Source organism: Piliocolobus tephrosceles, chromosome 14 (genome assembly GCF_002776525.5).
Source record: "Piliocolobus tephrosceles isolate RC106 chromosome 14, ASM277652v3, whole genome shotgun sequence".
In the NCBI taxonomy this organism is placed as follows: Eukaryota; Metazoa; Chordata; class Mammalia; order Primates; family Cercopithecidae; genus Piliocolobus; species Piliocolobus tephrosceles.
The window spans coordinates 28,209,840-28,236,540 of NC_045447.1; the positions used below are offsets into that span (position 1 = coordinate 28,209,840).

The 26,701-nt window shown below is 39.2% G+C and overlaps 1 protein-coding gene across 4 annotated transcripts in view; it reads right to left on the reverse strand.

Moving 5' to 3' along the window:
• Positions 1–26,701, reverse strand: part of MUSK (muscle associated receptor tyrosine kinase) — a 137,195-nt gene that overhangs the window by 30,441 nt on the left and 80,053 nt on the right. For all 4 annotated transcript variants that reach the window (XM_023201329.3, XM_023201320.3, XM_023201325.3 and 1 more), the window contains 2 exons: positions 17,558–17,717; positions 3,491–3,497 (listed from right to left, as the gene is read on the reverse strand). In XM_023201329.3, the coding sequence (XP_023057097.2) occupies positions 3,491–3,497; positions 17,558–17,717 (167 nt within the window). The remainder of the gene's footprint in view (positions 1–3,490; positions 3,498–17,557; positions 17,718–26,701) is intronic.

Sequence of the window (26,701 nt, forward strand, 5' to 3'; positions counted from 1 at the left end):
CCAGTCTCTACTAAAAGTATAAAAATTAGCCGGGCATGGTGGCAGGCACCTGTAATCCCAGCTACTCAGGGGGCTGAGGCAGCAGAATCACTTGAATCCGGGAGGCGGAGGTTGCAGTGAGCTGAGACTGCACCACTGCACTCCAGCCTGGGTGACAGAGGAAGACTCTTATCCTCTTCTCTTGTTAACTTGTCATTATTATACAGGTGTCAGCCATGACTCTTAGGATGGGAAGGAAAGGAATTAATCCCCATCCAGCTTCTACACTGTGCTTTAAGAAACTATGTAATAAGTAGTGACCAGCAATATTTCAACTGGTTTACAAAATGGCTTCACAAGTTGATGTAATATCTCAGTATAAAGGGGGGATGAATATGATCATGTGTGATCCTTTATAGGTAACAGAAAAAACTCCACCATGTAAAAATTAAATATTTCCCAGTATCTCTGAGCTGAGAATTATTCATGCAAGTTTTGCTGTCATGTGTTAACTATTCAATGATGCTGGTATTCATTTTCTATGAGTATTTTAAAAAATAATACACATTCATGATGTTTCCTTTATGCATCAAAACACATTTTTTTTAAAATACTGGAAACTAAGAAAAAGTACACCAAAAAAATTGATGAAAATACCTTCAGAGATAAGGATTAGTAACAATCAACTAACAATGAATCCCTCTGTCTGAATTTCTGCTAGTATTGAATCCTCATTAGTTTTACAGCATTAAATATATAATGCAAAATAAAAATGAAAAAGAAAAAAGAACAATAGGTTTTGAATAGAAATGAGAAGATCTTGGTTTTAATTTCGCTTTTTTCTTCCTAACAGCTTGATGACCACTAGCCTATACAAACCCTTTATGTGCTGGGAAAAAAACATACATATACTAAGTATATGATTATTATTAGTTTTCTACATTTCATTTCTGTGATGTTCCTGGAATGATTAAGGACTTGGCTTTGGTAGTATATCGGTGCTTGGATTAGCTCTAAAAGGTAAGGCACACATAAGACCGACTACCTATCTACCTATCTATTTATCTAAATAGATAGATAGATAGATAAATTTAGATAGATAGATATATAGATCTAAATTATCTATATATCTAAATGTATATATACATCTCTGAATCTGTTTATCAACTACCTAGTTATAGTTTCAGTGTTTCAAACACTTCCTTTTCCTTTTCCTCTCCTCTTGTGCAGAAATATCAGCCTTAAATTTTACACAGTGATCAAATTTTAGATGCAAGACACAGAGGCCAATTGGGACATTTTGTTCCTCAGCCCCCTAAATCTATCACTTCCAACATTTTAAAAAGGAGCTCATGGCAAGAACTGGGGAATAAATTAAATGCAAATAATTTCCACTGGTGTCTTCTGTTGTCTTTTGTAAGTGACAAGACCCCTCCACATCCAGCTAAAGTTTTGTTTCTCTGCCTGAAGTTCGTGGGACTGCTGATGGGGCAACATTAGAAGCAGCTGGTCCTGTTGCTCATTAGAACAGTGGGACAGAGGTCACAGGGATCCATTCACAGAATGCTGGTTATTTCGGAATGACCAGCCAGACTAGCTTCTAAAAATGCTAGTTAATATTGCACATGGAGCCAGTCCCTCTCTTGCCTCCTTAAAATATAAACTCAGTTGACTTCTCTTCCAGTGAAGTTCCTTTTCTTGTAGAGGCAATGATGGATATTTGATCTCGCATCTCCTTTTCAACTTATTTTATAACAGACAACCCTATGTGGTCAAAGGAAGTAAGTAAAGAATTCTCACTGCACCTCTTACTCCTATTTCTATCTACTTTGAAATGTATGAATCACATTCAATAGAACATTTTAAAATGTTATCTTCAAGTTTCTCTGAGGGAGATGTCTACTCCCTTTGAACACATAATACTTTGTCTCAAGGGCATTTCAGATGACCAGCCATGGCATGTTTGCGTTATGACAACCCCATGATTCTGGTGGAAACTCCACACCTTACTTCGCTCCCTCCCTAGCACAGGCACACTTGACAGCTGTACCTCTCCTCTGGCTCAGACAAATCTTCCCTTTTTTAGCAACTGCCTTATCTCTCCTTGAACATTCCCAACAAAGGTAATGAGAGATTCTGTGCTACTTCCAACCTTCAAAGCAAACAGGAACTGTTTCTATTCTTTCCTGCCTAGTGTCTTTGCATATAATTTATTCTTCAAGGCAGGGGTCAGCAAGTACAACCCACAGGACAAATTTGGCCTACTGCCTGTTTTTTAGAAGAAGGGTTATTAAATGGCACTTTTATTAATTTTAGTTTAGATAAACTTTACTCTGCTAAGGCAGTAGCTCCAAAATTGTTAATACAAATTATTAAAGCAATATTTAGATTAAAAAATAGACTAAGAATTTTTTCTTTTTTTTGAACTAAGAATTTTTGATACCACATTAACACATTGGAATGCAGTCAATTATGACAAATCACTATCCCATATACTTACAACTAGTTCAATTTTTCATATAATGGGTATCATGACTTTCACTGCTTTTTTTGGATGCAATATATACATCCAAATGGTATTTCTTAAGACTTTTCTAACAGCAAAACTTTCTTTAAAAAGTGTTTTTAGTTAAAAAAAACTGATTTTTTTTTTGTTGTGTACCACATGATGTTTTAAAACATGTACACATTGTGGGATGACTAAATTGAGCTAATTAACAAATGTATTACCTCACATACTTACCATTTTCTCATGATAAGAACACTTAAAATCCATTCTCAGTGATTGTCAAGAATACAATGCATTGTTATTAATGATAGTCACTGTATTGTACTCTAAATCTCTTGAACTTATTTTTGCTGTCTAACCAAAATTTTGTATCCTGCTGCCTGTTTTTAAACATAGCCTATGTGCTAAGAATGCTGTCTTTAAATTAATTACATTCCATAGAGTTTTATGAAATCAGTTTTAAACGTACTGCAAATAAAACACCGTAAGTTGTAAAAGGTTACATTGCAAGCGATACCTTCTTATATACAGGATAGAGTTATGAGGGAGAGTTTGGAGTTCTGGGTTCCATTTCTAACTTTATCATTTACTAGCTGTGTAAGCCACTTGAATTCTCCAGTTCAAATAAACTGTCTTAGGTTTTTTTTTTCTGTAAAATAGAGATAACAATAATACCTATTCCATGGGGATGTCTTGAAGATAAATTTAAATAATGCATGTGAAGCTCAGCACAGTGCCTGATCCATAGTAAGTATTCAGTAGAGGTTACCCGTCTTTAACTTCATCATACTTACTAAAAGGATTAGAAATTAGAAAGTTTCTAAAATATTACAGTGCTCAGCAAATAGTAAACACTCAATAAATGGCATGTCAAATAACAAAACAAAACACATTTCACTGCACTCCAGCCTAGGCAACACAACAAGACCCTCTCACAAACAAAAACAAATGAAATCCCTACAAAACAAAACACTGGAAACATTGGTACAATAAGTTTCTTACCTCCATTCTATTAACAGGAAAGGAAGTTCCCACAGGAAGTCAAATTAAAGGGGAAAAGAAAGAACATTAGTACATTTTCATCTTATGCTTTGAAAGAAATTGTTTTGATACTACTGATCTCTCAGTTTCTGAAAAGTTCTCTGCTTCTGCTAGGAGGCCAGCTGCTGCATTAATGGGCAGACTTGGAGGAAATTAAGAAAATATTGAGTATCTTTAGGAAACGTGTTCTTTTCAAACTGAGTCAATCATGGGTAACATCCACCAGGGGAATATCTAAGCTCAGAATTTCCCTCCATTAGCTACCCAGGGACTTTACACTAAGAAAGCAAGATGTGGAGGTTAACAGAGAAGATGCATAAAGTAGACCTAGAGGGGAAAAAAAAAAGAAAAAGAAAAAGAAGAAGGAGAAGGAGAAAAGAAAAGAAGATGTAGAGGAGAGAGGGTAGAAGAGAAAGTAGAAAGTAGGCAATGGTTGGTCTCATAGACCTGGCTGCCTCAGGGGTGGGGTATGTGACCTGGGTAGCTGCACATCATCTGCACTCAGAATTAAGCCTCGGGCTTAATTTAATGTTCTGCTGTCACTACCTTGAAATCCTTACTGTTTTTTGAACACCTAGCCCTGCAAATTATGTAGCTGCCTATGCTCACGGATGTAAAAACTCAGGTCTCTGAGGAGACTATGCCTGTCCTCTGGTGGTATGTGATTCCCAGGACAAACAGCCCCAACTTAGACTCTCCCAAGGCATGAGAATCCTGGCAAGGGTGTGATATAACCAGCATTTCTGAATTATTCCATTTTCTTTCTTGTAAATTAAAAACTTCACACTCTTTACCAAGTGCTTTATGGTTACTTCATCCTGTCATCTTAACCTTCATTATGAAAGTAAACAGTAAAACATATGCTTTGTCTAAAATCAATTTGCCATATTAAAATTTCTCCTAATGTTGAGGTCTAACTTCTTTTTGAAGGTTTTAGATCCATTTGGGTGTCATTTCTGGGGGGATTTTTAAGGGCTCTAACATGAATTTCTCTGAGAGATCAATCTTCTTAAAATACAATGAGCTTGTATTTCTGATCATTCTCTTTTAGATTTGTGAGGGTTGGTGACTTTTATAACTTTCAGTGTATGACTTTATTGAATCTCTATGGGCTTTTTATTCAATGATCCTGAAGAATATTGTAACTTTGATTTTAGGTTCGGGGGTACATATTCAGGTTTGTTATGTAGGTAAACTTGTGACTTGGGAGTTTGGTGTATAGATTATTTCATCACCCGGGTACTAAGCATAGTGCCCGGAAGTTGTTCTATTTTTTTTCTAATCCTCTCCTTTCTCCAACCCTCTACCCTCAGGTAGATCCCAGTGTCTGTTGTTCCCCTCTTTCTGTCCATGTGTTCTCCCATTTATAAGTGGGAATATGCAGTATTTAGTTTTCTGTTCCTGCATTAGTTTGCTAAGGATAGTGGCCTCCAGTTCCATACATGTTCCTACAAAGGACATAATCTTATTATTTTTTATGACCACATAGTATTCCACAGTATTCCATGGTGTATATGTGCCACATTTTCTTTTTCCAATCTGTCATTGATAGGCATTTAGGTTGATTCCACATCTTTGCTATTATGAATGTTGCTGCAATGAACATTTGCACACATGTGTCTTTATGGTAGACTGATTTATATTCTTTTGGATGTATACTCAGTAGTGGGAGTGCTGAGTTGAATGGTGGTTCTGTTTTTAGTTATCTTAGGACTTACCACCCTGCTTTCCACAGTGGTTGAACTAATTTACACCACCACCAGCAATGTATAAGAGTTCCCTTTTCTCAGCAACCTCACCAGTATCTGTTATTTTTTTATTTTTTATTTCTTTTGAGGCAGAGTCTCACTGTGTTGCCCAGGAGAGAATGCAGTGCAGTGGTGTGATCTTGGCTCACTGCAGCCTCCGCCTCCCAGGTTCGAGTGATTTTCCTGCCTCAGCCTCCCACGTAGCTGAGATTACAGGCACGTGCTACCACACCTGGCTAACTTTTGGATTTCTAGTAGAGACGAGGTTTTGCCATGTCGTCCAGGCTGGTCTTGAACAGCATCTGTTATTTTATGACTTTTTAATAATAGCTGGAGTGACATGGTATCTCATTGTGGTTTTGATTTGCATTTCTCTAATGATTAGTGATATTGAGCATTTTTTCATATGCTTGTTGGCTGCATGTATGTCTTCTTTTCAAAAGTGGGTTTATGCCATTTGCTCACTTTTAAATGAGGTTGTTTTTGTGCTTGTATGTGTAAGTTTCTTGTAGATTCTGAATACTAGACCTTTGTCAGGTGTATGGTTTGTAAATATTTTCTCCCATTCTGTAAGTTGCCTGTTTAGTCTGTTGATAGTTTCTTTTGCTATGCAGAAGCTCTTAAGTTTAATTAAGTTCCATTTGTCAGATTTTGCTTTTGCTGCAATTGCTTTTGGCATTTTTGTCATGAAATCTTTGCCAGTTCCTATGTCCAAAATGTTATTTCCTATGTTATCTTTCAGGTTTACCATTTTAGGTTTTACATTTAGGTCTATAATCCATCTTGAGTTGATTTTTGTATATGGTGTAGGGAAGGGGTCCAGTTTCAATCTTCTACATATGGCTAGCCAGCTATCACAGCACCATTTATTAAATAGGGATTCTTTCCCCGTTGCTTGTTTTTGCCAGCTTTGCCTAAGTCTAGATGGTTGTAAGTGTGTGGTTTTATTTCTGGGCTCTCTATTCTCTTCCAGTGGTCTATGTGTCTGTTTTTGTACCAGTACCATGCTGTTTTGGTTACTGTAGCCCTGTAGTATAGGTTGAAGTCAGATACCGTGATTCCTCCAGCTTTGTTCTTTTTGCTTAGGGTTGCCTTGGCTGTTTGGGCCCTTCTTTGATTCTACATGAATTTTAGAATAGTTTTTTTTTCTAGTTCTGTGAAGAATGTAATTGGTTGTTTGATAGCAATAGCACTGAATCTATACATTTCTTTGGGCACACTGAGCAGCGCTTTGTAATTCTTATTGCAGAGATCTTTCACCACCCTGGTTAGTTGTATTCCTAGGTATTTATCCTTTTGTAGCAATTGTGAAAGGGATTGTGTTTCTGATTTGGCTTGGCGATTGTTGGTATATAGGAATTTACTGATTTTTGTACATTAATTTTGTACCCTGAAACTTTGCTGATGTTGCTTAACAACAGTTCAAGGAGCTTTTAGGCACAGACTATGGGATTTCTAGATATAGAATCATGTTATCTGCAAACAGGGATACTTTGACTTCCCCTCTTCCTATTTGGATGCCTTTTCTTTCTTTCTCTTGTCTGATTGCTGTGGCCAGGGCTTCTAGTACTATGTTGAATTGGAGGGGTGAGAGTGGGCATCCTTGTCTTATTCTGGTTTTCAAGGGGAATACTTTCAGCTTTTGCCCATTCAGTATGATGTTGGCTCTGTGAAACCAATTTCTTTACTTCAGTAGAGCTTTATCAGGTTTTGGCAGAATGGAAAAAGTTGTCACAGATGGTGTTAATTTGTTGACACTCCAGTGGCATTTTGAAAAGTGTTTTTCAAAATTTTATGATTCTTACAATAAGTTCCTTTGGAAATGATGCATCATTTTACATTTTAAAACTTTATCAATTAAGGCTAGGCATGGTGGCTCATGCCTGTAATTCTAGCACTTTGGGAGGCCCAGGCAGGAGGATCATTTGAGCCAGGGAATTTAAGACCAGTCTGAGCAACATGGTGAAACTCCTTCTTTACAAAAAGTACAAAAATTAGCTGAGCATGATGGCACACACCTGTAGTCCCAGCCACTTGGGAGGCTATGGCAGGAGGATCATTTGAGCTCAGGCAGAGGTTGCAATGGGCCAAGATCACACACCACTTCACTCCAACTTGGGAGGCAGAGAGAGACTCTGTCTCAAAACAAAACAAAATCTTTATCAATTAGATATCCTGATAAATAACATGGAATGGTGATCAAAAGAGGGACCCACTTTTCTTTATTCTTTTAAAATACAAATACCTCACTAAACAGAAATGAGCTCTGAGAGTATGCTAATTTGGTTAATGCATACATATGTATGTGTGTGTGTGTGTGTATATATATATATACACACACACACACACGTAGAGTTCATAGACTCTTATAATAAAGGAAAGTAACAAGGAGGCAATAATAATCAAAAGGTTCATATTTTAATGGAATAAATTTTATTTCACTAAATATTTTTAGCAGAAATTCAAAATTGTAAAGAAATAGACTTTTTTGACAAATTGGCTGAAGAATAATGCAAGTGTTCAAAATGAGTGAAACAGAAAAAGACAGTTACAACAATATGTAACAATCTCATGATTCCCTATATGTGATAAAGTATTAGCAATACAAAAATAAGTCATAAATACTCAGCCATATTATTTGGTAAATGTTTCTTTTTTCTTTTCTTTTCTTTCTTTTTTTTTTTTTTTTTGAGACAGAGTCTCACTCTGTTGCCCAGGCTGGAGCGCAGTGGCACAATCTTGGCTCACTGCAACCTTTGCCTCTGGGGTTCAAGAAATTATTCTGCTTCAGCCTCCTGAGTAGCTGGGACTACAGGTACCTGCCACCCTGCCTGGCTAATTTTTGTAGTTTTAGTAGAGATGGGGTATCACCATGTTGGCCAAGCTAGTCTCAAACTCCCGACCTCAAATTATCCACCCGCCTCGGCCTCCCAAAGTGCTGGGATATAGGCATGAGCCACTGCATCCGGCCAATATTTCATTTTTAATTCTAAATTTTCAATTAGATGCAGTAGTCATCAGGCTAACTGAAATTGAGTTAAATGAGTTAAGGCAACCTGGTTTTAGAAGTTGATTCTGGGTGAATTATTCTATTATAAATATACTGAATTCATCCCATCAAAACACCAGTATTTTTATTTCAACTACTCACAGCATGGACCCCCTTGTATTTATTTTTTTTTCCATCGGTAGTTGACATGCCCTCAAAAAGTAAGACAAATGATTGTAGGAAATATGTAAACACACACACACACACACACACACAGACACACACACACAACTTGATATTTTTCCTTGGAATTTCCTAAAAGGCACAATCACCCCAACCTTTGTTGCAATTTGAAGGCCCTATAACCAAATAGCTTTGGTTCTCAGCCTTCAAATAAAGATGAAGGGCATCTCAGCAAATACAAGGAGAAAGGGATGAATTATTTCCCTAGATCTTCTTGTTCTTGAGTGATGTAAATGATAACAACACATCTCATGGAGTGATTTTTCAACTTCCTAAGAATGAAGAAACTGGGACTCAGAGACAAGGAAAGGGTTTGTTTTGTCTTTTTTTTTTTTTTTAAATAATATTACTGTCTAAAAAGAATTGCAACAATCTGAGGGCAGAGAGAGAGGATCCAGGAGTAGAGCTCCCCACCATTGGGACGGCAGGGACATGGGACATTCCTGTGTGTTTAGTGGATGCTATGAAGGTAGCTAAGTTACCAAGAAGACTGGACACCAGACGAAGAACCCCAGTCATAAGCAATTGCAGGTTACCTCAATAAGGATTGAGATCAGGGACTGGGGATTATGAGAGGTTGAACCAGTAAAGAATCTCCCACATCAGGGCACTATGCAATACACAGTCCTCTGAAGGACCCTCCAAAGAACCCAAATGTCCTAGGAGACAGTCAGTATTCAGGTGCCTGCAATAGAGAGACATTAATAACCCATCAAGGCATTAAAAGTCTGGATGCTGCACCTGCTGGGTTTCAATACCGGTTCTGCCATTTACTAGCTATGTCAGCCTGGGCACCTTTCTGAACATTAGTTTGCTCATCTGTGAAGTGGGGATAATAAAAGTATCCATTTCACTGAGATGTGGGTATTAAATAAATTCATGTATATATAAAGCACTGGGCACTGAGAATGTACCTTGCAATTGTTAGCATTATTATTATTAGTCAGAGAAGCAATAACAATTAACAGAGAAAGAACTAAAACATATTCCATTTAGGAAAACACATTTTCCCCCTTCCTTGTAAATCCTCTTCTCCTTAAATATGCCAGAGATGAAGAGGAACAGGAGGAAAGGGTAGAAGGGAAGGGTGCATAACTGTAGCAGACTAATTTTGTCTACTCTCCATGTTCCTGAATGAAAGAATGGCTGGCCGTGGAGAGAGTGAAGCAGATGAGGTTTAAATTATATAAGAATAGAGTTTTAAACTAGATCGGTCTGGGTTTTTAATCTCTAAACATTACCTGGAAATTATGGAATCCGCCTGAAAGTTTGTAAAGGATTTGCTCTCAGGAGGGGCAAGGAGAGTCTAAAAAGCATAATTCCTCAGTCCCCAGTGGTTGCAGAAGACAACATTTTCTCTGTGTACCTGTCAAGTTTAAATTGTTCAATACACTGGTTACACATATAGCCTCAGATCTTCGTTACCTCTCTGGTTCCCATTTATGAGTGATTCAAAGTTGTCTACAATGGGCTTTACAAACAAACTTTTGACCCAGAATAGGGTTTTAGCCAATACTAGCCCTAAAATTTTATCCCTCCCCTAAATGAGTCACTTTGCTTAGGGACCGAAGGCGACATCCTTCTAGCAGTGAGAAAAGCTGGATTTCTTTGTGAAAATTCTTTATACATAAGAACTAACAGACTCTGGAGTGACTATGAAGGAAATATCAAGATATGTCTAAGATTTGCAGGACTCTAGCTACCAGATAAGTTGCTGGACAATAGCTAAATCTTATAAATTTTATACCTATTTCCATTCTGAAAAAATCTAGTAGGTTCTCTCTCTTTTGCTGAGCTAGGCAGGCTGGGCTGTAGGATTGATATTTTGATCATCTAAGAGATGATGCCAATGATGTCTACAAATTATAAATTGTAGAGAATCTAAATTTTAGCGAACTGGGCAAGAGGCCTGCAAGAGTCTCTTAATTAAAATGACCAAAGGCTATGGAAGAGAATGAAGAGGACTCTATGTCACTGCTGAACTCAGGAAAGAAGTGCCTTCATGCCCCCAAATCTCAAGGCAATTCTGCCATTGTGCAAATAGCATAGTGAGAGGAAAAACATTGGAATACTTGAAAATTCCTCCAGAGAAAATGGCATATAATTTGGAAGCACAAAGGCAGATTCTAATAGCAGCTGAGCAGGAAGATCTATTGAAAAACAAGGGGGCCAAGGTTATGTAAATTAAAGAGCCCTCATTTTGTAATGTGGAAGGAGGTTCCAAGAGCATGGAGATAAGTCAATGCCAAAGAGAATCCAGCCATAGTACTTGGGAGGAGATAATGAGCTTCTATAGGAAATGTCTCCACTTATAATTTCTTTTCTTTTTGTGGTGGGGGGTGTGGCTAGGAAATGAGGAAGGGGTCCAAGAACCTTGCAACTATAAAGTGCTTTAAGCTCAGAATTCAATTTTTTAAAAATTCTCAAAATATCTAACCAATATTTGTAGTATTTAAAAATTCTTAAAATATCCACCAACATTTGTAGTATCTTTACAATTATCTAGAAGTCAGTAAAAACATTGGCTCTCTTCTGAAACATAGAACTGTTCTAATATAAGAAAGCTGCCTGATTGTAAAAGAATGCTTACCTTTTATGCCTAACTGCAGAACATCTGGGAGCAATTTAGTGTGGCTACTGGCTGTTACCATTTATCCTTTTCCCTTTTATTAAAAACAAAAACAAAACAACTTTAATTAATTTAAAACCAGACAAAGCCAGCATGGAATGCCAGGGATGGTGTCTGTTTTGTTGATAAGAGCACTCTCTACCACCGATGGTTGAAGCATTGAGTAGTAAAGCAAATTATGTGCTACTGCTCTGTTACCAAGTCTCAAGAATTGTCTCCAACATTGGGAGGAAGCAGAAGTGTGGCTATCAGACATGAGAAAGAGCACGAAACATGTCAAACATGTCAGTACATTCAATCAGCTATACTGATTATGAAATAGAGTTCAAAGTTCTATTTTTTTTTTTTTTACTGTAGTAGAGTGAAACATCACCTCTTTTGAAATAAGAAAAATAAAACCATGTAGTTCATCTGGGGAGTTTGGGAGACTCCAGTACTATCACATCAGATTTTTCCCTCCTGCTCAGTTTTGATAATACTACCTGTATTCATGTGACTTTTAAATTTAGTGACCAAAAGTCTCAGACCCTGAGGTCAATTCAAAGAAAGGGCAACATAGAAAGTGGGGGTTGTTGGTAGAATGGGGAGTGGCTTACGTTAGATGGGTGTGTGACCATAGGCTCATCCCTGTACTCCGAGACTGGATAACCATGGACAGAACCATGGACCTCACTTTCCGATGAAGGACCTGTTGGTGCCATTGAGAATGGGAAATGCAAATACGTATTTTCTTTCTCTCTCTCTCTCTCTCTTTTGAGATGGAGTCTCACTCTATTGCTCAGGCTGGAGTGCAGTGACGCAATTTCAGCTCACTACAGCCTCCGACTCCCAGGTGCAAGTGATTCTCGTGCCTCAGCCTCCCAACTAGCTGGGATTACAGGCATGCATCACCATACCTGGCTAATTTTTGTATTTTTTAGTAGAAATGGAGTTTCACCATGTTGCCCAGGCTCAAACTCCTGACCTCAGGTGATCTGCCCACCTCGGACTCTCAAAGTGCTGGGGTTACAGGCATGAATCACCACACCTGGCCTGTATTTTTCTCTTCTGAATCCCTGTGTCCATTTTGATGGTCTCCAGCTGTTCTGGGACTATGCTCACTATAGGTATTATGGGCTATCTTGCTTTCTTCCACAGGGCCTAGTGTTCTGATGACAAAGAGAAGCATCTTGTCAATTGCCCAGCATCCTGGCAAGTTTACTTCACAACTTGAGCCTTGTGGGTTTGTGACTGGAGGGGAAATGCAACTTCCTGGTTCATAGGGGGAGGTTCCAAAAGTTTTGTCTGACTCCTCTTGATGACTAACAGTAAATGTAAATGAGTCAGAAAGAAATATATCACATTTCTAAAACAATGCATAAGGATTTGGGCAGACACATGGAAGGGTTTTGGAAAAATGAAGGCTGATCTTTTCTTTTGTTATCCTTCAAACACTAGAAATATCATCAGACATAATCCTAAGCATAAGCATAAGATCAGCTTTTTCCATTTCCAGTTTTCCTGCTGGGAAGAGCAAATAAACAGATGGAGTAGAAGTTTCAAAGGGAAACATGAGGAATGTGACGGAGGGGGCTCTTGACTACTAGGGGTACTAGTTACACAGGGGAGGGTAGAGATGGCTAAATGAAGACAGCAGAGTTTGGCATTAAGGAAGCATTGCCAGAATGGCAAAGAGGCGCCATGTCTGACTTGAAGCTCTGGACTTCCAGCCAACCTCTTTGAATGCCGAGAGACAGGGGCCAAAAGCAGAAATGGAGAAATCAAATACCAAACTTGAGTTCTGGGAGATCTGGGGGAGCATAAGGCCATGCTTCTTTCAAATGACCCTGAATGAAAGAGGCTTCAAGGATCACTTTTTCATCGAAGCAGCCTCATTTCCCTAAAATATCAGTCCACAGAGCACCCCAGGGTTGGGAGGTAGTTTCCTCAGTGATTCCCGAGGGACCTTCATGGGGCTTCTAGCAGGTCTAACTCACAAGAGCAGGTCAAAGAGGAGGAGAAACTGGAAGATGTCTCATGGGACATCAGAAGTCTTATTCAATCACACTCATGACACGCACTTATTAGGTCTGCCTAATAAGGGGAAATTTTGGGAAAGGTCTGGGAGTGTCAGGTCCCCTAATAACCAGTGAGAATCAACCAGATAAATAAATCAGGGATTGGACAAAAGGGTCTTATATCAAGGAATAGTGCTAGATGTGTAGCAATTTTTTAATTAATAGACATGTTTCTCATTTATCATATCCATGCTAGACTTTTTTAGTCTTTTCCATTTTTCAGTTGTTAACAACTCTCATTTCTTTACTTGACAGTGAACATTGTACAGCACTATGATTCTGCATATGGTCAGATTTAATTTTTGCCTTTGCGGTTCAGAAGGGCAAAGTCCCAGGTCCCAGTTACAGGTTAACCCTCTCCTTATGCTGCCTGCTCTACCTCTACCCAAATTCCTTGGGTAGCTACTATAAACATACCCCTGTCCAGAGTGGCTTCAAGCCTCACTTCCAGGGTCCCCAACTTCTCCCCACTCTAAAGCTGACCTCCATCACACTGCCATTGTCAAGCTCATGAAAAGTCATAACTGGTTCTAGTCTACACAACCGTTATTCCTACAGAGATGACTGCTCTTCACAGGCACTCACCTCTGCTGCTGCAGCAGATTGCAAGCTGCTGTCTGCTGTCAAGCCAATCTTTGCATTGCTCCCACCATCCCTTCCCCCATGCAAATCCCACTGTTATTTTTCCTGGGTGGCCGTTGCTGATTGTCCCCATTCTCACTCTGGTCTACTGATATCTAGGATGACCTCTCCCTACACCCTAGGACATGGCCTTCCTGTACTGCCTGTCTCAGACCTTTAGGCTCTTTCTACCACTGGAAGATGCGATTTTTTAAGGTTACAGATTTCCCTGTTGATGTTCTATTTATGGAGTTGGATCAGGTTCTCATTTGGGCTAGGACAGGGATGAAGAGATGATGTTGCTGCATATAGCATGGTGGCAATCATGCCCTTTAGTCTCAGCATCTTAAAGATTGTGTCCATGGGATGAATCTCCCCTTGTGTGGAGTAGATATACCCATTTTATTAGGTTCCCCTCAGTGGTTACAGCACTGCCTTCACAACCACCTTTGTACTCATGATGAGTCGGCTCTAAAGATTACTGAACTGAAGGCTGGGGGAGATTCCTGACCACTTGCTCTTCCCGCTTGGTATGCTGTGAAAAGAAGGAAGGTAGGGAAATTTAAAATTGGGATATTTTATAGATTTTATAGATCCCTTTTCTGAACCCGAATCCTAGAATAGAGGTGTATTGATCAATTAAGGAAAAAGCCAAAAACAGAGAGTTTTTCTAACTTCTTATTTAGGATGCTATAGGAAAAAAACCCACAGGGATCCCTTACTCCAACATAAATGGCAACATTCATGTAAAAGTGGTAGCATGACAAGGTTGGGAAGACAGCAGAATTGAGTTAGCAAGCCCTAATCTCTCCTGAATTTTGTATGCCTTGAAAGTGATCTAGAAGTTGCTTCAGGCCCTATGAGGAATACTGAAGGAGCTGTGTTGAAATTCAGCAGGCCAGTGACAGGGCCACAGTAGGGACAGACAGGGAGACCTAGCTGCCGAGGTTGCAGAGCAGAGTGTAGACAAGGGCATGATGAAGGATTTGGCTGACATGCAGAGGGCTGTGCTGCTCCAAAAGATGTCTCAAAGAGGCTGAGCCAGCCAGGGAAATCCCCTGGGCCCTAACCAAGCCAAGAGATAAAATCACAAGTTCCTCAGCTGCAGACTTCAGTAGAGACCCAGGGGGTAGCAGTGGTGTAGGGGGTGTCCAGAAGACACCACTGCCTAAATACAAATCCTCTTCTCCTTTGCCGTCTAGGGAAAGAGAAGGAAGGAAGAATAGGGAGAAAGAGCTCTGGCAGAGGTATCTTTGAGTGACTGAATAATGACCTGAAATGAAACTCTCCTAAAATTGGTAACATTAATATTTTTCTTCTGCCCAGTGAAAGTGCAGGGTAAATTAAAGTAGATCAGTTTATTTTCTTAGATTGAGTATTCATATGTAAATGTGATTCTCTCTGTCTCTGTGTGTGTATATAAACATACATACACACATACATAGATGTTTTCTAAATATATATTGAGAGATTTTTATAAATATATGTTTATTTAACAGTAGGTCTTGATCGAATGTCAAATCAAACAAAGACAGCGAGACCAGAATAATTTCAGGTAATTCAAAGGCATCAGCATTTTTGAGTATTCTATTATCTCCTGGACCTTCTCCTGTTCACATGCTTTGTGTTTATATATTATTGTTTGTCCTGGGCACCTTTCAAAATCAGACACATCTGAACTCATTCTTCTAGCCCACTGCCATTTTCAAGCATTTGCAAACCTTATTCCTATCCATATTTGTCCTGTGCGTCTCTCCTCTTCCCTTTGAACCAATGCTGCTGCTGCTGTTCAGACCTTCATGACTTTTTGAGACACCTGGAAGAGCTTCCTGACCCCTTGCCACACTTCCCAACCTCCTGACACCTCAGCATCTGTTAATTTGCTAGAGGATATATCTGACTATTACACTTATTTCTTCTAAATCATTAAATGACTTCTCACGACCTATGCAGGCTCTTCATAACCTGGCTAGAGCCCATGTTTCAACCTTTGTTTCCACTTTCCACCTCCCTGCTGTCTCTCTCATGCTCTAGCCTTGACCATTGATTTGCTGTTTTTTGAACAGGTTTGAAAGGTTTGACTTCAACCTAGTTATCTCATATCCACATCTTCTGCTCCAATGATACCTTTTTTCCAAGGATTCCCTGACACCCTCCCTCTCTTGTTCTGATGTTGTATTTTGTGTATGCTTCTGCAATAGAATACAGTCTGTGCCATAATATATGTGACCAACTGACTTCCTTCTAGATTTAGAGTCCCTGGAAGGCAGGACCTATTTTTAAATTAACTTTTCATCTCTTACTCTACCCAACACAATGGGTGTCATCTAGAGTATTCAATAAATGCATGTAAAAGTGCTTTATAAACAGCAAAGTGCTATGTAAATAGTAATTCTTATTACTATTTATATCATATTATTTTACTATTGCTAATTATATGATATTATTATTTGTTAAATTGAGTTGAATTTACTTTTAGAAGACTTTTCATTTTCTGGGAGAAATAATTTCACATCTGTGGAAATGCTAGAATAACTGATATGATGTCTGAAGACATGGTAGGCAGAGATATCACTGGGGGAGACAGGAGAGGGAGCCTTAATTTTGAAGCCTTCCTTTTCCTTCACAGGCATGTCCCAGAAGGCCAGCCTTGTCCAGTGCTCCTTATCATTTATCTGTAGCTTTTATTCACCTCATATTACAAATCACAGACATTAATGGAAAGTTCCCCATCAGATCAAAGAGGTGGTACTGTAATAAGAAACAGCAGGCTGTGGGGAGTTGGCCCTGGGCACAAGCTCTATCCATGCTTGCCTTACATGTCAGGCCAAGCACCTCTCTCCTGACCCTTGAGCCATAGGCACGCTGTGAATCTAATATGCCTGGCATTTCCTGATACAGGGATTATTTCCATCTCTAGGAATACTATAAATGTTCTCAGAAGCCTTTGGGACATTTACATTTTAAAAATAAACCTTTAGAACTCAACACAAATATCCTAGAAATCCGTGTGTCGGCCTTTTTCTTGAAAACACCTGTAAGTCCTGCTGTGGCTTGCTGAAGCAGGAAAGGGAAAGACCACAAGGATCATGCTCATAGGTAAAAATGCCCGCAGGAAATAGCCATGTAGAAATTGGCATGACCATGTTGAAAGTCTGCCAACTTTTTCCATGAGAGCTTTGGAAAGTTTGATCAACCAAGAGAGAAAATGAAGAGTGAGGAAAAGGAAAGGAAATTAAAGAAAGAAAAGGAAAAGAGGGAGGGAGGGAAGGGAAGAGGGAGGAAGGAAGGAAGGGAGGGAGGAAAGGAGGCAGAAGAGGAGGGAGGAAGGAAGGGAGAGGACGAAGGAAAGGAAGGGAAGAAAGGGAGGGAGGGAGGAAGGAAGGAAGTTAGGGAGGGAGGGAGGGAAGGGGTGAAGGAGGAAGGCAGGAAGGAAAGAGAAATGGAGAAAAGGAAACAAGATAAGAAAAATGGAAAGAAAGGAAGGAGGAAAAAGTGTGTTCCTGGAAGCTGTTACCTATCACTTGGGCAGGTATTGAGGATTTAGTTTTTCAGGCAGCAAATCTGCCAAAATCCATATCTAGGTTACCTCTGGAGTATCCCCATGGAGAAGGAAATAGCCCAAATGCAACTGAAATAAGAGATAAAAGAAAAGGGAGATTTTCTCCAGTGCTGGATATTGTAGAATAGTATCAACTCTCCCCTCTCCTGAAAAAATGCAAATGTGAAGGGGCATCCTACCTGCTATGCTGATGGTGGCTGCAGCCTTGGCAGTACTGAACTTCTCCCCATGCTTATTGGTAGCTATGCATGTGTAGAGTCCTGGCTTGGTGATAAACAGCTGCAGTCTTGAGTCAATCACTCGGTCTTTCATACTCTCTTGAATGGACCCAGAAGAAACCTGATGGAGTAAAGGAAAATAAAAGATAGAACTCAGTCAAGGATTTCCTACTATACTACGTCAGTAGATTTGAAGGGAAAACATTAAGATTATAATCAAGTGCATGTGGTACACTGCAAAAATAGCCAAAAGATTTTCCCTCCCTATGCCCATGCCCTTGCAATGTGACTTTGTAGCTCTTCCCTCAAGAAGTAGCATTTTCCTCCATAATTTGAATCTAGATTAGCCTTGTGATGTATTTTAGAATGAATGAGCAGAAACTAAAGTTCTTGCACATTGTGGCTTGCTCTCTGTTTATGGAACCTGGGGCTATAAACAAGCAAGAGCCAGCATGCTAGAAGATGAAACACACATGGCCCGTTTATCCCCACTGCCCCAGGTGGGAACCAACAACAACCATCCAAGGTATGCATAAGGCTATTCTGAACCAACTAGCACCCTTTCAACCTGTCAATCACAGGAACTTGACCAGCCAAGATCAGGCAGTCCTGCCTAGAAGCAAAACCAAATCAGCAAAACCATCCAGTTGAACCACAGACTTGTGAGCACTAATAGCTATTGGTTTAAGTCACTAAGCTTTGGGCTGATTTGTTATACAGCCATAGATAACCAATACAAGGTGTGAATGATATACAGTGTGGAACCTCCGATATATGTCTTCAATGTCCTGCAGATGACAGTTAAGTATGAGAGGTTGCAGACTTGAGGACTTATTTTCATAACTCCTGTTCAGTTCCCCATAAATGCATGTCAGATAGGTGGATGGTTATCAAGAAAAATGGTTGTGAAGCCAAGTCTGTCTTTGAGGCATGACATACATAATACATACATAATACCTCAAGGTCACTGAAAACATCCTTAGTAGGAAAGAGAAGCAGTTTTTAAACTGCCTGACCTCTCTCCTCCTGGACTTCATCCAGGTGTTGAAATAGTTCAGCAAAGAGACCAACACGTTAGGAGGTTCATGCAGGAGGTACTACTTAAACCAGAAAATCAAATGTCCTTAAAGAGCCATCATATCAATGCAATATTGACACACAATTAACAGCTTAATTTATACAAATGCATATATATTAGTCAACATTACTTCAGCTCCATAGGAAAGATAGCTGCCCGGCACATTTTACAAGGTTGCATAGTTAGAATTTGCATCCTAGTGTGTCTCACACCAAAGCCTATGCTTTTAAACATTATGTTACAGTGCCTTCCCTAGTCCTAGAAGAGAGAACAAATGAGAAGTCATTAGAAAACAGGAGTAACAATTACCTTAACAAATCAACCAACCATGAACAAAATATGTATCTGACAAATGTCATTGTTAAGGTGGTGGCATTTTTTTAAATGGTGGTTCTTTTTTCATTGTTTTCTTGAGCACAGTACCACTTTTTCAATAACTAATCTTTAATTAGAAGATTAAATTAGATTTAATCTTCTATGGACTCTCTGGGTCCATTCAAGAGAGTGTGAAAGACTACTTAGAAGAGGGAAACATGATGCCAATTTGAGAGACAATGGAGTGAAATGACAATTAAGGAATCAGCTGGTGTTATGCCCTGACTTTATCCTAAAGGAGTGGAGGTACGTCCTATGTTGGCCTGAGCTTGGCTGCTTGGCTGAAAGAGATTCCTCTGTCCAATATTAGGGAATGAGACTGAGAATGAAACATTTTGGAGCCAATTATTTTATTGCATTGCATGAGAGAGGATTTTCACAGTTTGACTAGCCAGGAAGAAGAAAGCTCTGAGGTAAGGCCAGCTTTCTTCCTAGCTGCCAGGTGGCTGGCTATCCCTGGCACCAAGCACTGTGTAGCTATCCTACGCAGTGAACGTTTGTCAAACTAGCTTTTTATTCTTTACCTTCACTGCTGGTCTCAATTCTTATGATAAAAACTGGCTTATGTGAGTATCAATTTACCTTAACTGGAAATCTTTCCAGATCAGATCAAGTATTGAGGCATTTTCCCCAGATAAGCAACCTAGACTCTATGAGAAATTTACAAAGTGAAGAGAAAAATATTTTTAAGAGACATGTACTCAGTTGGAATTGAAACTAAACTCATCATTATCATATTTATCAGGAGTGCAATGTCTCATTATATGAGTATCCAAGTTAGATCAAGGGGACTGAAAATATTTGGACTTGACTGAATTTTAATACAAAGCAACAATGAGAAAAAAAGCTAAAGACCCCAAGCCTCTATGCTCAATCAACAGACTTTATGCTATTTTGTATTTTATATTTTGTTTATATCTCTTTCCAGTTTAGATAAGCAAAAGCAGAGCAGTTTGCAAAATCCTTTGCAAAGATAGTTCCCTCCTGCAAGAAGCAGGAATGCGCAATGCCTCAGAGACAACTTTGAAGCAAGAAATCTCCCCAAATGTTGCCCTAAGTCCCACTGTTTTCATGTTCACACCTAAGAAAGTCATTCTTAAACACCTCCTCAAGGTCACTGAAAACATCCTTAGTAGGAAAGAGAAGCAGTTTTTAAACTGCCTGACCTCTCTGCTCCTGGACTTCATCCAGGTGTTGAAATAGTTCAGCAAAGAGACCAACATGTTAGGAGGTTCATGCCGGCGTACGAAGTGGCTCCTGAATGCTTTCCCCCCTGCTTCCAGAGGCCTTGCTTGATTCAGTTTGTAACTCACGCACAGCAGGCCCTGTTAGTCATAGTTTGAGTTTGTTTTTCTTTCTTAATGGATCGTTCTGATCAACAGTTTAGTATTTTTGATGATCTGAAAATAAAAACAAATCCCTCTGCCCTCCATTCTGATATTTTTTCGTGCCTCAGGTTTCAAAGATCAAAGGGGTGAGTCCACATTAGTACTGTGAGCTTTTACCAAGGTATGCCTAAGCAAAACAGAATACTTAATTGAGGTGACTGTGTCTGGTAGTTACAGGAAATACATGATTTTCTCCAAGTCACTCAGGCATATGGACCTGAGGGAGCTGGAGAAACAGCTCCCTGCTCTGGGTGTTTTGTTCTCTCTTTCTGAGTTAGCCATAACTATGTGAGGAGATGGACCTGTTAATTTGCTTGACTGTAGTCATCATGTCATGGTATATGTTTATCTAAACATCATGTTTTACACCTTAAATGTATATAATAAGAATCATAATAAAACTTTTTTTTCTAAAAAGAAGCAGTAGGATAGGAAGCTCTATTAAATAGGCATAATAATTCGTACCTGACATAATGTGTGTAAAAACTCTTTGAAGGTGATAGAGCAGTTATAGACCCGTGGACTACTTCTTAATGTATCATTAATATATTACTAATGCTGTCTTGAGAGAATCTACCCCCAGCTATGGATAATCTGATAATTTTATGATTTGACCTTAGCTAGCGAAGACCTCTGAAAGGTATTCTGGCCTCAATGGCCCTGTCTTGCAGATAGTTCCAGCTGGCTGGGAATACCCTGTGGAACTGTTAGAATGTGGCCCAGCAGGGTGCGGTGGCTCATGCCTATAATCCCAGCACTTTGGAAGACCAAGGCGGGCAGATCACAAGGTTAGGAGATCAAGACCATCCTGGCTACCATGGTGAAACCCTGTCTCTACCAAAAATACAAAAAAATTAGCTGGACTTAGTGGCACCTGCCTATAGTTCTAACTACTCGAGACGCTGAGGCAGGAGAATCGCTTGAACCCGGGAGGCGGAGGTTGCAGTGAGCTGAGATGGTGCCACTGCACTCCAGCCTGGTGACAGAGCAAGACTCCATCTTGGGAAAAAAAAAAAGAATGTGGCCCAGTAGGGTTCATGTGTATGCAGTTGTAATAATGTCTGTTTATGAATCATAGAAAAAGGGATAATAAACCAAGAGACATTTCCATAGTTCTTCTGATTAACATAGCCAGAAATGTTAGCCTCTTTCAAACTGGCTGCTGAATTATTCCACATAAGACTTGTTACATGTAATTATTTTGGTTTACACAGGTAGTAAGATAAAAGGACCTCACAGGTCATGTATTTTTAACAAAAACTACTGCCTCTTAAAAATATGTCTAAATATAGATAAGGCTCCCTTTAAGAAAATTCTAAAAGACAACCTACGTGATTTGGCTGTTTATTTTATAAAATCATTCTAATAAGTAAAATTACTCAACTTCTGAAATATTTTAGAAATTATATTTATTGGACAAAGCAAGAGGGACATGAAATTTTTCTATATTAGTTACATGCCAAAATAACAGAGATATATTACTGGTATAACTTTAAATAAATCTGGTTATAAAAATACAAATAATTTTCTTTTTAAAAAGCAAGCTCTGCTCCCTCCATGCCAACCACTATTTCCAAGATTGTAAAACAAAAGGAATATTACTATTTACTCTGAATTTCATCTGTGAATTCAGATTTCCACAAAAAAAATGCTTGGTATTTCCATAGGAGGAAAGCAAGACAGTTTCTAATCACTTTGGGACACGTTGCTAGACTTTCTCTTGCTCTTTGGCTCTAACTGTTCAGGGTTTTGGTTTACTGGCAGGTTCACAGCAGGGAAGAAAGAGAGCACTCGCTTCTTTCAGAGTACCCATTGTACTGAGTAGCGTGCTATGGCATTAGTTTACTAACTTGTAGTGAGTGAAGAGCCGCAATTCAAACTCTGTTTTATTCTGTGCCAAATATCTCCCAGCTCCACGTTCGTCTTTGTTCAGTCCACCAAACACGGTATCAGGACTATAGGATTCTCTGTGTTTTCCTCCATGGGATTTCTGCTTTGCTACTTTTACAACCTGAAATGCCTGACATTGCCTTCATGTCCTGTGATTTGCGTCAATGTGGACAGTCATCTTGATTTCCTTTCAGACTTGGGTAGAATTACCAAGAACTAAACTTGGCTCTAAGGGCAGCACACACTCTCTGACCGTAAGAACTGCGGATGTACTTTTGCTTTCTTCCTGGATGAAAGTCATTTTGTTTGTTTTATTCCTGTTTTAGAATCTGAGGTGATAAATCTATTTTGCCTTTCACTTTTTGTGAGTCACATGTTGAATAAATAAGTTTGGGTCTCAATAAGGCCGCACCTATCTTAAACTATCCTACTCTTGTTATTCCTGAACTTTGACAGAGAATAATCATTTAACTTCCAGTTCTAACCTCATATGAGTCTTTTGAGAATACTAGAAATTTAAAAAGTATATACTTTTCCATTTTCTTTATTACTATTTTTTACATAGACAAATTAGTGAAGTTACATTGTCAGTCTCTCAATTTGATTTTATTTATTTACTTTTTGAGATGGAGTCTTGCTCTCTTGTCCAGACTGGAGTGCAGTGGCGTGATTTCGGCTCACTGCAATCTCTGCCTCCCGGATTCAAGTGATTCTCCTGCCTCAGCCTCCCAAGTAGCTGGGACTACAGGAACATGCCACCACGCCTGGCTAATTTGTTTGTATTTTTAGTAGATACGAGGTTTTCACCGTGTTAGCCAGGATAGTCTTGATCTCCTGACCTCATCATAATCCTCCCACCTCGGCCCCCAAAGTGCTGGGATTACAGGAGTGAGCCACCACGCCCGGTCCAGTCTTCCAATTTTCTTCGGATGTCTTTATACTCCCTTGACAGGCTTAAGACTGTAGCAGTTTCCACAGAAGAGCCAAAAAACACATTGACAAACAAGAATCAAATTTTAAATGACACTTGAAATGTTCTTAGTGAGGTAAAGAAGAACAGGGACTCCAAGTTACTTTATTGTAACTGGACAAAATTAGAGAACATTAGCCCTGATGTCTCTAACTATGCCATTAGAGATCATCTTTGACAGTCACCTGACATCTGTGTTAGTGTAGATATGAGAAAATCAGTGTCTGAGTGGTAAATGGACCCCAAAATCACATTAACTAAAGAGGGGCATTTACAACCCCAGTCTTCCAGCTCCCCATCTAATTCTCATTCTACCATGCCTCAAGTTACAAGCTGGAAAAGCATGTTCATTTGTTTATGTACTGTCTTCGAAGGGATGTAGGATAGACAGATAAAATGGAACAATTTTATTAACAAATTACGAGAAAAATGATTTTGTTCAAGTAACAGAAAAGAAACTTCAGCAAAAACAGTAGTGAAAATGACAATAATAAATGAATTCTACACCTTGGAAGGTGCCATTGCCATAAGACATTCTTTGTTATTGGGTTAGTCATAGAATTTGTTTTGTTTTGTTTTCCTGTTTTACAACATCGAACTAAAATTTCACACATTGACACATTTTGTTCTCCGCATCCTTCTCTCCCTTCCCCTTCTTCCCTTTCTTGTCTTGTGTCCTAGTTCTCAACTTTCAGGGCTGCAGCCAATCAATCTTAGGGCACCCTGCTTTAGAGGGACAATGGTAGGGCCAGGTGCAAGTAGAGAGCAAAGCATTATTCTTTGAGACTCCTTTTTTTAAAAAAAAAATATAGACTTTTAATTTTTTAGGTTATTGGTGGTATAACTCACAAACAGAAATTGTACATATTTAAGGCGAACAAGGTGATGTTTTGGTATACATATATATTATGAAATGATCACTGCAATCAAGCTAGTGAACTATCACCTCACATGGTTACCTTTGTGTGTGTGTTTTGAGAACACTTAGGATCTACCCTCTTAGCAAATTTCAATTGTGCAATACAGTGTTGTTAACTGTAGTCCCCATATTGTACATTACATCTCCAGTACTTATTCATCTTGCATGGCTGAAACTTTGTACCCTTTGATGATCATCTCTCCATCTTCCCATCACTGACAGCCACTATTCTATTCTGTGCTTCTGTGAGTTCAACTCTTAGATTCCACATATAAGTGAGATCATTTGGCATTTGTATCTGGCTTATTTCACTTAGCTTAATGTTCTCGAGGTTATCCATGTCGAGACGCCTTTGAATAAGGGTTCAGGTCTGGGAAACTTCACTCCCAGTCTTCTGAACACTCTTCCCTTCCATCTTTCTGAAACTGTAAGTTGTTTAACTTTATTTAAAAGCGGTATACAAATTCACATATTACATGGAGATGCCTCAGGGTTACTATTCTTTCATGCCGCAAAGTTCTTCTAAAGCCTACATTATGCCAAGCCCTAGTGACGGGATAACTTCCTGCTTTAAGGCTGTTTTTTTATTTTTTGTTTTGTTCCAGAGTATTTGCCTTAGTTTTAGTCACTGTTATTTAATTTAGAGGAGGAAACCTTATGATGGTCTACAAAAGAGAGGAATAAAAACTAGGAATAAGAATTGTGTTATGAAAAAATCATTCTGGGATTTCTGGTGCTCATCATTGTAGGCACAGAGACACCAGAAGTGCACACACAAAGAGAGAAAGCCCTGTGAGAATACAGGGAGATAACCATGTGAAGCCATCTGCAAGCCAGGAAGAGAGGCCTTACCAGAAACCAACCCTGAGAGCACCTTGACTTTGGGCTTCCAGCCGTTAGAACCATAAGAAAAAGAATTCTGTTGTTTAAGACACCCAATCTGTGGGATTCTATTATGGCAGCCGTAACATACTAATATAATCCTGGAGAAGAGAAAGTCAGGAAAATATGAAATAGTTCAAGAACCTGAAGGAATGTGCCTTGGATTGGGTAGAAATTATATTTAATATCATTTGAATTATACCATAAGGTTTTGCCTTCTTTAAGAAGAAGTCCCCCATTTTCTTGTTGTGATGCTTGTATTAAACACAATTTGGGATGATGTGGATATTAAAGTGTCCCGATTTGGGACACTTCTTTGACCTCCAAATGGTACCATTAAAATATTGTAATATGATAATATGTGTTCACTACAGCCAAGATACCAAAAAGTTGGATAGCCTATCCTGGAGGAAATGAAAACTGAAAATAGCCATCAGTTAGATGAGTTATCAAGGTTTGGGTTGTTCAGTCATATTGAAAGCCATTCTCAGTCCACCCAAAGGACTGGGTTGGACATACACCCATCTCCTTAAGGCATAAAAGTATCCTCCATGGGACCACCTGGAGAGTTATATATGTGTTTTACTGCTGTGCAGTAAAAACTTGAAGGGCTAACTCAATGGACTCAAGGTGCTCAAACCCCCAAAGAAAGTTCTGGCCTTTGACTGGCTCCTGAGAGATGACCTCTGACCCTTGGAATATCCTGTGTACTAAGAGTATCTTTGTATATCTGAGATTTTGGGCAATGCCAGATAGTTTATGATACTAATGTGAATGATAGTGAATACTTGGGATCCTAGGCCACGTTGTATTAGTTTGACCTTTAAAGGGGCTGGAAACTAGCTAAGACTAGTTATGTAGGCACTTCACGTCTATGTAACTGAGCTCCAGTAAAAACTCTGGACACCAAGGTTAGGGTGAGCCTCCTTGGTTGACAGTACTTCATGCATGATGTCACACATTGCTGCTGGGAGAATGAAGTGCTATCCGTGCAACTTCACTAGAAGAGGAAAACTGATTCCTCTGTGCTGATTTTAATCTGTATCATCTTCCTGCAATAAACCATAATCATAAGTATAACAGCTTTTCTAAAATCTGTGAGTCCTTCTAATGAATCATCAAACATGAATGTGATCTTGGGGACTCCAACACCCTTGCAATTTGGAGACACAGTAGACAAGTATGTAATTCTCACCTGCAAAATCTAAAGGCTGTCTGGCAGTTCCAGTGGAAGGAACCAAGAAGAGAGAGAGTCTAGCAGTCTGGGCTTCCAGAGTTTGTCAATAAAAAGGTTGTATAGAAGATCTGATTGGGAGTCATTTTCAATCCTCCCAAGATGACTTTTTGGGGGAACTGATTAGACCCCAACACAGAGAGACTTTCCATCAACTAGTAGACTGGGGACTTGCTAATGTGGCCAAAAATGGCTGGCCTGAGGAAAATGCATCACTGCTATCATCTTAATGTTCCCTGATTTCTGAAGAATCATGAATATGTCTATGAGGGTAAGAGTCAGTTTTAAATAGCTGGCAGGCACAGAAGGTATAAAGCCAACTTACAAGTGTGTCAGTTGAATTAAAGCTCTCCTGCACCAGTTATTGCT